The following is a 15,111-nucleotide window of genomic DNA, read 5'->3' on the forward strand; positions in this document are numbered from 1 at the left end:
AGAAAAATGATTATTTAGTGCTAAGGCATATGAAGTAAAGTGCCTTGTTCAAGGACAAGACATAGTGGTTATTTAGTGCTGAGGCATACGAAGTAAAGTGCCTTGTTCAAGGACAAGACATAGTGGTTATTTAGTGCTGAGGCATATGAAGTAAAGTGCCTTGTTCAAGGACAAGGCATAGTGGTTATTTAGTGCTAAGGCATATGAAGTAAAGTGCCTTGTTCAAGGACAAGACATAGTAACTGATCTGGCTGATCCGGTGGTAGGATCAAACCTGCACCCTTTCAGCCAAGAGTCTGGCACACAGCCACTGCAACTCCTACAGAACATTGGACAATAAAAAGCAACTTAGAAATCTTAACATTTTTTAATCACATGGGTTATACAAAGCACTTTTTTGTCTTTGAACGCAAATATGATATTCCATGTTACTTTAAATTATTCAAAGTTAAAAATGTATGGTCAGTACTTAAAATGATACTGTTACTGCCATAAAAAAGATACTGTATTTACCATATATGTTGTAAAACCATAAATTAGTTTCTAATGAAACTTTTTTTGTATAAAGTATTTCCTGTGACAGATCTTGTTGAGTTGTAAGGTTTGGGACACCTTTTCAATCATAACATCGATGCATAGTGGGTAAAATGGTCATAAGGGCATCAACTGTAAGATTTATGATTGAGATGACTTAAACTTTGCATATCCAAACAATACACTCAAACTAAAAGTTAACTAAATTTAATAAAACAAAAATCAGGTCAGTGTTTTTCAGACCTTTCTTCCTCACTGCAAACTTTCGAAAAACAAAACTGAATAAATCTGTGTGCAATACTGGAAACTCAAGAGGTTTGCAGTGCAGACAAAATACCGTAAATTAATATATTTGTATTTTAACATGGTAATAATCCCAATCAAGATATACATATAGACTAAAGTATGCGCAGCATTTGTTTTATTAGTGTAACTATTGCATGCTAAAAATATCTACATTTGTTTAGATTTTAATAATTTAAAATATGAAATTAAATATTACTTGATGCAGAGTGAAGTGTCAATCAAACTAATGTTGTTTACCTCTGGGTGTTTAATAGTAAGTATTTTGCTTCCTTTTTCGTAAGTCTGAACAACTCATACTTGTATTATATTTGCATTTTGCTGCACACTGTGTTTGATGCAACACAATTTGATTTGGTTTATATGTGCCTTTTTCATACACCAGGTCTAATTCCTTATTTCCCCTTAGTTCCCTGTCAGAGCAAAGCCCTTTGCTTGTAATGACATCATTCACTGTTTTCACAACCCAATGATCGAGCTGTGAATATGATACTTGCTCAGTGCCAAGTAGTCATATATCCAGTGAACAATTTCGCTGAACCACCCATGCACATGCTGAATACTTGAAATCGATTCAGTTGCTGCCTATGCTTTAAAAGATTTCACATGATATATGTTCAAAGTGTCACTTACAGACCCCAAACTGTTTCATTGTTACAATATAATTTTAAATTCTTGTGAATACTGGTAGAAAAAACCAAAGTTTCCCTAGGTCATCCTACTTTGTCTATAACAAAATTGGCATACACTAAAGAATCCCAAGTCAGCTTCCGTAGGCTGGCTTGTAAACAAACTAGCCATTGTATATGATAGTCCAAGTTTGAAACAATGAGTTTATTTCTCTCTAATAAATGTGTTTATTCACCACCCAAGCTTCTATTGTTTGTCACCCTATTGTCATAATTGATACAATAGGCATTGATGTCTGTGGGGTACATTAGCATACACAGAAATGTCTTTAGGAATACTTCTGTAACCTGTGCTAGCAAAAATACTGAATGTATTTAATAGTGATTTTTATTTGTGAAATATTGTTACATTTAACTTGGATATATACAGTCTTGGTTATTATCAACCATACACCATGTCCTGCATGAACTGCTTATATCCTGAAGTAATTGCTATTTCTCTCTCTTGTTTTTGATTTTGCTGTATCTAATTTTCTGTTTGACAACATGATCAGACTCTTGCATAGAGATTTCTATAGATCTTCATGTCAATAAATAATATGTCAATATGTTTACTCCATAAAAGTGATAAACACTATGGATGTGTATAATTAATCACAGGACCACATAAATTGCTTATGAGAAGCAAAAATTAATAAGAACAGTATAAAGTGTTTTCTTTAAGTGTTTTATCAAATAAACATTCTATTTAATTACTTTAATATAGTTTGTGAAGGCAGAGACAGCATATTCAACACAATTTGTTGTGTGTCTTTACATTCTGGGACATGTGGTATAGGTAACACAAAGTTTAACCATACATTATGGGACAGAAAACTATTTATTTTATCTTGTCCCAAGATATACAGTAAATGCAGTACATCACTATTTGGTAACAAAGAAAAGATAACAACAAAACTGAGATACACAATTATTGCTGCATCACAACATATATGGGTCATTGACAACCAATAACTCACATACAGTATGAAAACATATATGAACCACTGACAACCACTGACCTGCATACAGTATAACAACATATACAAGCCACAGACAAGCATTGACTCACATACAGAATGACAATATACAAGAGCCACTGACAACCACTGACTCACATAAAATATGATGACATATAAGAACTATTGAAAATCACTGACTAACATACAGTATGATGACACAAATGATTCACTGACAACCACTGATTCATATAGTTTAATAAGCAAGGTAGTAATAGTGCAGAAAAATACCTGATAAAAAAAAAAATGAAATGTGATTTAGAAATTATGCCATCAATTCACTAGAATTCCTTCTGTCAGAGGAACAGAATGGAATTTGAAATGATATAGCAAGAAATGCCATTCCTGTCAGAGGAATAGAATGGAATTTAAAATGACATAGCAATAAATACCATTCCTGTCAGAGGAATAGAATGGAATTTGAAATGCCATTATAGCAATAAATGCCTTTTCTGTCAGAGGAATAGAATGCAATTTAAATGCCATAGCAATAAATGCCTTTTCTGTCAGAGGAATAGAATGGAATTTGAAATGTCAAAGTAATAAATGCCATTCCTGTCAGAGGAATAGAATGGAATTTGAAATGTCAAAGTCATAAATGCCATTCCTGTCAGAGGAAGAACAAGGAATGTAATGATCAATTACAATGTAAGATTTTGCTATAGAATGAAAATTTATGCCCATATAAATAAAAAAATAAAATGTTCAACAGATTAAATAAAAATTGAATTCAAAACATAAAGTAGTCAAAATGTTTTCACTGATTAATTCTAATTTATTACATCTCTTGTGTATGTATGCACATGTGTTAGTGTTTGCAGCATCTACAGTGAACAATGTGGAAATGACTGAGAAATCATCTAACTGCAGAGTGGAGCTGTACTTTGCCCCTGATGTTTAACATATGCATCATGATAGTGGTAGGGCTGTACTTTGCCCCTAATGTTTACCATATGCATCATGATAGTGGTAGGGCTGTACTTTGCCCCTAATGTTTACCATATGCATCATGATATAGTGGTAGGGCTGTACTTTGCCCCTAAAGTTTAACATATGCATCATGATATAGTGGTAGGGCTGTACTTTGCCCCTAATGTTTAACATATGCATCATGATATAGTGGTAGGGCTGTACTTTGCCCCTAATGTTTACCATATGCATCATGATATAGTGGTAGGGCTGTACTTTGCCCCTAATGTTTACCATATGCATCATGATAGTGGTAGGGCTGTACTTTGCCCATAATGTTTACCATATGCATCATGATATAGTGGTAGGGCTGTACTTTGCCCATAATATTTACCATATGCATCATGATATAGTGGTAGGGCTGTACTTTGCCCATAATGTTTACCATATGCATCATGATAGTGGTAGGGCTGTACTTTGCCCATAATGTTTACCATATGCATCATGATAGTGGTAGGGCTGTACTTTGCCCCTAATGTTTACCATATGCATCATGATATAGTGGTAGGGCTGTACTTTGCCCCTAAAGTTTAACATATGCATCATGATATAGTGGTAGGGCTGTACTTTGCCCCTAATGTTTAACATATGCATCATGATATAGTGGTAGGGCTGTACTTTGCCCCTAATGTTTAACATATGCATCATGATATAGTGGTAGGGCTGTACTTTGCCCCTAATGTTTAACATATGCATCATGATATAGTGGTAGGGCTGTACTTTGCCCCTAATGTTTACCATATGCATCATGATATAGTGGTAGGGCTGTACTTTCCCCATAATGTTTACCATATGCATCATGATATAGTGGTAGGGCTGTACTTTGCCCCTAATGTTTACCATATGCATCATGATAGTGGTAGGGCTGTACTTTGCCCATAATGTTTACCATATGCATCATGATATAGTGGTAGGGCTGTACTTTGCCCATAATATTTACCATATGCATCATGATATAGTGGTAGGGCTGTACTTTGCCCATAATGTTTACCATATGCATCATGATAGTGGTAGGGCTGTACTTTGCCCATAATGTTTACCATATGCATCATGATAGTGGTAGGGCTGTACTTTGCCCCTAATGTTTACCATATGCATCATGATATAGTGGTAGGGCTGTACTTTGCCCATAATGTTTACCATATGCATCATGATAGTGGTAGGGCTGTACTTTGCCCCTAATGTTTACCATATGCATCATGATACAGTGGTCATAATATGACACGTCATGATATACAATTTGAATCAATTTCTATGTGACAATTTTATAACGGACCTGTCAGTGTTATCAGAATTTGTTATTATCTTTGTATTTATATTCCATTGATTATCTTTGTAATTATCTTCCATTAATTATCTTTTGTAATTATCTTTCAGTGATTATCTTGGTACTAATATTCCATTCAACGATTGTCAAAACCATAATCTGACAAACCCCAGTGTAAACTTTTGATAGGAAAAAAGAAACTGATTAATTTTGGATAGTTACAGCTATATGAAAATGTCAAAAATGTCACAAAGATAGATACTTGCACCTAATTAGATACTAAATGATGTGATGAGGGTGGGGATGGGGTGGGGTTTATCAATATTTCTATGTATTACATGCATACTACTATGCATTTTAACAGTCAGTGATTCATTGCTGCCATGTACTGTATTTATAGATTTTCATTTCCGTAATAATAAAATTGACCTACGTTTAAACAAAAATACAAAATATATGATGAAAAACGTGTGCAATAATACTCCTCATCTGCATGTGAATAAGACTCAGAAGGGAAAGAAGGCAATATACCCTGTCATGACCTCAAGGTGAAGTTGACCAGAGACTGTTAGATATGTGGGATGACCAAAATACTGCTTCTTATCTAAGCTTTCGTCACCATTTGCTTCATCCTCAGCCAAGATCAATTTTTCTGACTGAAAAGAAAAAATGGCACCAAAATTAGACCTTGATTATCTACAGGGGTCAATGAAAATCTATTTCATGACAATGCATGCCCCTTGCTACAGGCAGTGTATGGCATCTTAAAATTTATTAAACATTTTTGGAAATTTCATTTCTACTAGGCAATAATGTAATATACACTATTTATTAGATATTCTTGAATCAAATGCCAGGTTTGACTTCTTTACCACATGGGCACAAACAACGCGTCTACACAGATTAGGCTGAAAGTTAAATAATTGCTGTAACTGAATCAAACAGGAAACTGCAAGTCTTTAATTTGTGTCCTGTTACATTTTCATAAGTCAAGCAAATTTTCCATCAAACTTAATTTTTTAAGTCAAATGATTAGGACGTATGGGCAATGGCATATCTATCAGGTTATTAACACACACCCAAATGCAAACAACATACATTCAAATCTGCATGAACACAATGTTCTGACAAACAAGAGTCAGTGAACTTCATTCTACTCATCAATACAAACAAAGAGTAAAAAAACCTGATATTCCAGTTCATTATTTGATAGGATTTACATTGCTCATGTTGCTGCATGTTATATATGGATAGATAAGGCACACAGACCCCGAAAAGGTGAACTTCACCAAATCTGCATTTCATTTGACTTTTTTCATCTGAATTATTACCATTCTGCTTGCGTGCAATTTATCACCTTCATGCTTTCATTATAATCTAAGATTTTGCTTTAATTGCTTTCATCAGTTGTTTCCTTTTCTATTTGCTCACTTGGAACAAAATGGACATGCATTTGCTTTTCATACTTTCCATTCTCTACACTATTTAAAGGGAGAGAACACTAGCTTCATATCTTGTCTTATTTAATGTGTATTACCATAAAACAGCAAATGTATAACATTCACAAAACAACACTGAATTATTAATACATTAAAATATAACTGAATCTGCAATAAGTGTAAAAATACAGCTTTAGGGTATGTCAATGTCAGCAAATTGTATTTTTATTTCATTTCAAAACAAATAAAGACTGAATCAATATGACCAGCATCGATGATGCCAAATTACTTCTGGTTGTTTTTTATGTCTGCCTCAACAAGAACTACCATATGTACTTATTTATAAGTCAAGTCAATTGAAAACAACAAAGATCCTGTTCTGCTGAGGTATAATGCACCTGCAGATCAGTGTCTAAGCTGCTTGTATTACTGATTACTCCTACGAAATGCACAGATCATTGTCTGATCTGTTTGTATTACTGATTACTGATTACTGCTGCACAGATCAGTGTCTAAGCTGCTTGTATTACTGATTACTCCAACGAAATGCACAGATCAATGTCTGATCTGTTTGTATTACTGATTAATGATTACTCCTGCACATATCAGTGTCTAAGCTGCTTGTATTACTGATTACTCCTACAAAATGCACAGATCAGTGTCTAAGCTGCTTGTATTACTGATTACACCTACAAAATGCACATATCAGTGTCTGAGCTGTTTGTATTACTGATTACTCCTACAAAATGCACATATCAGTGTCTAAGCTGTTTGTATTACTGATTACTCCTACAAAATGCACAGATCAGTGTCTAAGCTGCTTGAATTACTGATTACTCCTACAAAATGCACAGCTCAGTGTCTGAGCTGCTTGTATTACTAATTACTCCTACAAAATGCACAGATCAGTGTTTAAGCTTCTTGTATTACTGATTACTCCCACAAAATGCACAGATCAGTGTCTAAGCTGCTTGCATTACCGATTACTCCCACAAAATGCACAGATCAGTGTCTAAGCTGCTTGTATTACTGATTACTCCTACAAAATGCACATATCAGTGTCTGAGCTGCTTGTATTGCTGATTACTCCTACAAAATGCACAGATCAGTGTCTAAGCTGCTTGAATTACTGATTACTCCTACAAAATGTAGAGATCAGTGTCTAAGCTGCTTGTATTACTCATTACTCCTACAAAATGCACAGATCAGTGTTTAAGCTTCTTGTATTACTGATTACTCCTACAAAATGCACAGATCAGTGTCTAAGCTTCTTGTATTACCAATTACTCCCACAAAATGCACAGATCAGTGTCTAAGCTGCTTGTGTTACTGATTACTCCTACAAAATGCACAGATCAGTGTCTAAGCTTCTTGTATTACCGACTACTCTCACAAAATGCACAGATCAGTGTCTAAGCTGCTTGTATTACTGATTACTCCTACAAAATGCACAGATCAGGAACTGCTGGCACATTATGCAGTGGCAGATCTGGCTCTGTGCAGTTTGCAGTTGGACTCGTAAGGGAGTACATATGGTATATCATGGCTTGTAAACAATGAAAACTGTCAGTGTACTGAATCTGATCCTGGATCAGTATAGGAAAGGGATTTTGATCACAAAATTTTAGCAGCTGCCTTAAAATAACTGAGTTTTTAATTGATTCATTAAATACATTAATCTTAATTCCTTTTCATTTGTCATGCATCATTCTGTACTTTGAATCTGCACTGTCTGTTTTTGCCAAATTTTATTCATTATTCTGTGTTCATTCTGCTTTCTGTTAGCTATCCATTTTCGTTTCACTGGTAACATTGCTAGCTTCAGGATCTGTATAATATGTGTGTGCATATATATATATATATATATATATATATATATATATATATATATATATATATATATATATATATATATATATATATATATATATATACCTACCTCCACTTTGAAAACCTCTCCTGCTCCTTCACAATCATTGGAGGTCAGAATTGGGGTATGTATGAATAGAAAACCGTCTTTCTAAAAACAGAGAATATTGTTGAGAGGTCCTTTACAAAATCATTGTAATGTATTTAAAAATAAGGTTTGAATTGGAATACATTATACTTAAATTTTACCATCTGCTAATAGGGCTATGACAAAAAAAGTTCACTGTATTTTTTTCCAAATATGTCTATGAATACAGTGATAACCGTACAATGAAAACTTTGAATATTCTATACAAGAATATGTACCATATGTACTCACTTATAGGTCAAAACCAAAATCAAATAACATAGACCCTGACTGCAACTGCAGATCCGGGTCTATGTTGTTAGTTCCAATTATTACCCATAACAAAATGCACAGACCCAGATCTCCCAGCATATTAAGAGATAGCAGATAAGGGTCTGTGCAGTACGTAGTTGGACTCGACTAAGAGTATACAGGGTACACAAACTTTTTGTTTATTTCAATGGCTCAAGGCAACTAATTAATAAAATTGTTCTATTAATTCTTTTTTTAAAGTATCCATTACTGGATGATTCGCACATAAAAAAATGTCAGCAAAGTGTACTGCACATAATTGCACAACATGTTAATTTTATTGACCTTGCTGAAAAAGGACTCTTTAAATTGTGTTACTTACTTTTACAAAACATGTTCACTGTCATAATCTTTGATGATTATTATTTAATTTTAAAGAAACACTGTTTTGAATTTGGAAGCCACTGTAGCTTCTTTGATTTATTGTCAATCCAACACAAGCATCTTATCCATTTCAATCCAACACAAGCATCTTACCTGTTTTCTCATCACTTATATATTCACTAAAAGACATTTTTTAATTAAAAAAATCATTTTAAGTATGTAAGACACCATTCAATTTCACCAAAGTAGATTCTGAGAAAGCAATGAACTAGATATGACCTGGTTGTGGACAAATGAAATGAGATCAACCATAACAAAAATTTGATTTTAAATTTACAAAACAAAAAAGAAAAGGCAGTGATTTCATAAATATTTTGTATACCTTGCACATAAAAGTACACAAATATAACCATGAAAAGTGATTATGTAAATATCTTATTTGGTAGCATGTGGCTTAATGTAGCATTGGCTTATTGTACTGACCTGCAAAAATTTTTTTGGACTGACCAGAAATATACCAAGATATGCTTTCTGTCAAACTTCTTTTTCATGTAGTAAATATCATCAAGTGCTTAGATTAGCCACTAGTGACATTTCAGTGAAGAACAAAGAAATGTATTTCTCCTTTAAATAAAACTGACATAATTATTTGTTCAAGTTATTCACAGAAAGTGAAATAAATACCATATGTACTCACTTATAAGTCAGGCAAACTGCAAACAAGAAAGGTCCTGATTTTCCATAGCATAATATACCTGCAGATCAATGTCTGTGTTTCTTTTCTTATGTTACATGCTTAGGCTCAAATAAACAGTAACACAAGAAAGAGTGAAAACAAACAATGTTTGAAAAATACAATAATTTATTTCTTTGGAAAAATTCTGTAAAAATGAAAAATTATGAACTTACGGTTTTATACAATCAAATCCAAAAATAATCCAAGAGTAATCCATGAATAAAATTTTAGAAGTCCTAATAACAAAATGTTCTAATGATTTCAAGTTCGAATCCCGATGAAAAATCCAAGATCGAAGACGATGACGTATGCTGTAACCTGTAGTGCTGAAGTCTACAGTTCCTTATAGAAACAAGAATTATCACTCTGGTTTTGGAAATCCAAAATAAATTTTTATAAGAGCTGTCTTTGCTCAGGAATTTCATATGAGCACACATATTTTCCATGAAAAAAGAATTAATCCTTTTGAATCCAAATAATCTGAAATAACCCCAAATGGCACAACAATCACTTTCCAGTGTTACAGTAATAGCCCAACTGTTGAGAATATCTCTCCAAAACAAAGGTTATATTGTATTCTAAAATGCAAAAAAGGGGTCATTTGATCATGTTCCAGAACCTCGTCAAAATTATTTACTTTTTAAAGATCAAGTACACCCAGTGTAGCCCTGATGAAAACCAACCATTTTACTCTATAAGAAATATAAAAAAATCAGTAGTCCCATCATGACCTCGACAACAACCAATCAATTAAAAATAAAAATAGAACTTATTTACATGGTTGCTACTAATTTTGAATCAAGGTCAGGATCTAGGTCAATACCTGGTGTTTACTAAAACAAACAGTTATGGTCAAACTATTTTCTGGAAAAGATATCATCTCTAGTGAATAAATTTACATTACAATAGCATGTAATGAAAAATATAAATAACTAAAACTGACAAACAAACAATTAAATTGAAATAAATATGTATTAAATCAGATAAAATTAATTCAAATATACATAACATTTTATTCTAATGATTACTCCCAACAAACTGTACAGACCCAGATGTGCTGGCACATAATGCACTGACAGATATGGGTCTGTGCAGTTTGCAGTTGGACTCGATTTCTAATTGATTTCATATGGTAGGTACTGTCATGATTTTGTGGTGGCAGAAAATGTGGATGAGGATTAAAGATGGGAAATATACTTGAATTATTAAAAGAGTACCTGAAAATAGCTGTGAATGGCCATATTGGCTGCATTTCTGATTCGCAGAAGGGACATGAAAAAATCTGTTCGTGGTCTCAGGTGAGGTATGCTGCGTAAATAATCTGGGTCCTGTTTTGGGACTTTTTTCACTGGATATTCCTAAAGAAGAAAACAATCAATTACAGGTACAGATGTACAATGTATTGAAAATGACCATGCAGTGACCCCAATGTAAAACATGAATGACATAAAGTTGTATGTAATAAATTTATACCGCACTATTTTAATTTGTACAAGTATAAAATAATCTGCAGATCTGTATTTAAACCATAGAAAATGTGCTGTAAAAGACTGATTTTATAATAGTTTGTCAAATAAAACATGAAATGTGTTGAAGATAGGTAAATTTTGTCAAATAACAGTCAGGTGTTCCACAAGATGACCTACTTCAATATAGGACTGCTCCGAAGTTTTGTTGTCAACACTCTTTCTTTTTTAAACTATGAATTTATTATAGTAATAGTACACATCACAAAGTTACCTTATGGATGTCCACTGTTCTGAAATCAATGCTTACTAAGCAGTTCATAATGACACATTTAATCTGATGGGCCAGCACTTTTAACCAGAGTGCACTGTAGTGCAATCAAGCCATGGAGACAATGGATGTAAAATGGCTGGGCTTTGACTTGTTTTTAAATAATGAAACAGAAAAATTCTTGTACATTTTACTAAGCACAATAACAATCCTGTGAAGATAATGACAATGAGGATACAAGACCTTGGAAAATCTTAAGTGATAAACACCTGCCATTAATCAGCCATTCAGGATTTCTTCAGTGGAAAACTGATGTGATCTCAGTTCCTGAACTGATAATGTCATACTGAAAAATTCACTCAACAACATAATAGATTTCTGTTTCTATTGGAAAAGATGAGTGTGTGATTTTCAATCTGTGCAAATGTGATTCATTTTTAAATAATCATTCAGCTTTCATTTTAAGGATGATTAAGAATGGAAATTTATCTAAAGCTCTTGCACCTACCTGTTAAAAATTACTTATAATCTTCAAAGGGTCACAAATGATTATTAGTCATTTATCTCTTTATTTGTTTAAATCTGAGCATTTATCAAAGTGAGATCTCACAGCAGTAGGTTTGTATTTACATAAAATTCAGCATGGGGAGATAAGCTGTTGTTCTGCTCCTGCACCCAGACCTAATGTAGCTAGGATTATCTTGATCTTCCTCATTAATATATCATATTCAATTTACAGTATTGGATAAATGATTTATTTTCATTACTGAATGACCTGTATGAAATCATTCCTACTGTGAATTGGTGGAGTATCAATATAACAGCAGGATGACAATAAGTAAGATTAAAGAAAAAAGGCTTTATAGGGTTATTTACAAGCACATCGCATTGTCCTAGGACTGTAATTTCTGAAGCTTTTAGTTCCACAGATTGTCCTTTGGCTGGACTTGGCATTAGCTCCCCTTTGATGGATACACAGCTCCCAAAGTTTATGTCTGAACTGAAACACAGACAAATCACAAGATCAACTGATTGCAGTGGTGGAGATCTCTGCCAATTTTATAATATACATTTAATTAAATCAGTTTTATCTCTTTGCCACCACCCATGATTTAAATCAGTATAAAGTTTAAACATATAGTCAAAAATGTCAATAGTAGTCAGCCATTGAAAAAGATCTACTCATCTTTGTACATAGGTTATGCAGGTTCATCTTTTAAACTTGGTTCTTGAAGATGCAAAATACAATGAATACCATTATTATTATCATTACTATTATGCACTGAATACCATTATTATTATTATCAAGTATTATTATTATTATCATTAAGACCGCTCCAGTGGCCTAGTGGTTAGAGCATCCACCTCGGAAGCAGGAAGTCGTGGGTCTGATCCCCGGCAGAGTCATACCAAAGACTTACAAAAATGGTACTAACAGCTACCTTGCTTGGTGCTCAGCATTAAGAAGTTAATGTTAGGACTGGTCGGCCTGGTGTCAGGATAATGTGACTGGGTGGGACATCATGCTACTTGTCTGCAGCATGATGCCCCAGTGCTAGACATCACTATAAACTGCCACACAGCAAACATCGTAGCGATAAGAATGAAAGACTGTTAAAGCTATGTTAAAAATCCTAATCACACCCACATTATTATTATTATAGGCAAAAGGCCTATTTTTCTATTCAAAGATTTCATATTATAAATGTATCATTTATAAATTCTAGTGGAAAATGGTTTAATTTAGAGATTTCTTTATACTTGCCACTAGTTTTCATTTTTGCTTAATTACACAGCAAGGAAGCAGCTATCTCAACTTCTTTTATACTGCAGCAGTAGTCTGCCATCTCAGAAAGTAACAGAGCAATGGCCAGATATAGAAAGTGCCAACCCAATGAATGACAAGGTACCTTTGTTCAAACACCTGTAATGCCATGTAAGTTGAAACACTATGTCTATCATGTACACATATTGACTACCAAATGTGTGTGGGTTTTCATCTTCAGTTATTAATTTTGCTGAATCTGGCTCAGAGTTCCTTTAAGACTCTGAACCAACAAAAAGTAGTGTTGGTCCATTATCTACACATCGTTTAAAAAGAGTAACCTTAGGTTTAAATAGTAGACAGCATTTTTATGCCTAGCAAGGATGGATACTGAATGAAGAACATGTATGTACACTGTGATTATTACCTTTTCTTTAACAACAATTCATTTAACTCTAAGGATTTATACAGACTATTCCATACTATTATAACACCTGAACATTTTTTTTATATTTTTAAAATTATTAAAATCCACTTATATGAAAGAAATGTGCAGTGTTAAAAAACTGAATTGATGTTATAGAAAGTATGTAGGAAAGATTACTCTGAATCCAATATTATTATGCAGTAAAGAATGATAGACAGTATTGACTAAGTCTAATTTGATAAACTAAAGCAAATATGATATAAAAAAATTATTTAAATCTTCTGATGAAACATTTAGGATTGTCATCACCTGAATGTGAAAACATGCTTTATTTGAATGGTCAACATACCTGAGTGGGAAAACATGCTTTATTTGAATGGTCAACATACTTGAGTGGGAAAACATGCTTCATTTGAATGGTCAACATACTTGAGTGGGAAAATATGCTTCATTTGAATGGTCAATATACTTGAGTGGGAAAACATGCTTCCTTTGAATGGTCAACAATACTTGAGTGGGAAAACATGCTTCATTTGAATTGCTGATATGCTTAACTGACTGCTTAAAGCAGTAAAAAAAAAACAATTTTTGGTTCAGTTAACACCTGGCTGCTAATTATGGAATGCAGGCAACCATTTAATACATGACTTTTGTTGCTATATCTATTGGGGAAAAAAGGATTAGCCAATGAGACCAAGTGACTGCCAAATAACAGTGACCATTAGGGCAGGGATGACTTTATGCTATCTGGGAAATATATTAAAAAAGTGGATGAGAAATGACAAGGTTCTGAATGTTACAATTTGTACATGTAATATAAGGACAACCACACTGGTATTGAATTGTTTAATTTGTACAAGTTCTATAAAGACAATCACATCAGTGTTTGACTGTTAGAATTGGTACATATTATATAAGGACTATCCCACTGGTGTTGAACTTTTAGAATTTGAACATGTTATATGAGGACAATCACACTGGTGTTGGACTGTTACAATTTGTACATGTTATATAAGGACAATCACATTGGTGTTGGACTGTACAATTTGTACAATATAGATAAAGACAATCACATTGATGTTAGACTGTTACAATTTGTACAAGTTATATAAGGACAATCACAGTGGTGTTGGACTGTTACAATTTGTACATGTTATATTGGGACAATCACCTTGGTATTGGACTGTACAATCTGTACAAGTTGTATAGGGACAATCACCTTGGTGTTGGACTGTTACAATTTGTACAATATATATAAAGACAATCACATTGGTGTTGGACTGTACAATTTGTACAATATAGATAAAGACAATCACATTGATGTTAGACTGTTACAATTTGTACAAGTTATATAAGGACAATCACAGTGGTGTTGGACTGTTACAGTTTGTACAAGTCATATTGGGACAATCACCTTGGTGTTGGACTGTTACAATTTGTATATGTTATATAAGGACAACCACATTTGTGTTGGACTGTACAATTTGTACAAATTATATAAGGACAAATCTCATTGGTGTTGGACTGTTGCAATTTGCCCAAGTTATATAGGGACAATCACCTTGGTGTTGGACTGTACAATTTGTACAAGTTATATAGGGACAATCCCCTTGGT

General features: G+C 33.5%; 1 protein-coding gene across 2 annotated transcripts in view; it reads right to left on the reverse strand.

Moving 5' to 3' along the window:
• LOC149796707 (asparaginyl-tRNA synthetase-like) overlaps positions 1 to 15,111 on the reverse strand; it is a 69,620-nt gene that overhangs the window by 40,257 nt on the left and 14,252 nt on the right. For both annotated transcript variants that reach the window (XM_089961336.1, XM_089961337.1), the window contains 4 exons: positions 12,181 to 12,304; positions 10,785 to 10,925; positions 8,139 to 8,219; positions 5,292 to 5,416 (listed from right to left, as the gene is read on the reverse strand). In XM_089961336.1, the coding sequence (XP_089817462.1) occupies positions 5,292 to 5,416; positions 8,139 to 8,219; positions 10,785 to 10,925; positions 12,181 to 12,304 (471 nt within the window). The remainder of the gene's footprint in view (positions 1 to 5,291; positions 5,417 to 8,138; positions 8,220 to 10,784; positions 10,926 to 12,180; positions 12,305 to 15,111) is intronic.

This window comes from Sinohyriopsis cumingii, chromosome 6 (assembly GCF_028554795.1).
Source record: "Sinohyriopsis cumingii isolate HCF-2022 chromosome 6, ASM2855479v2, whole genome shotgun sequence".
Lineage (NCBI taxonomy): Eukaryota > Metazoa > Mollusca > Bivalvia > Unionida > Unionidae > Sinohyriopsis > Sinohyriopsis cumingii.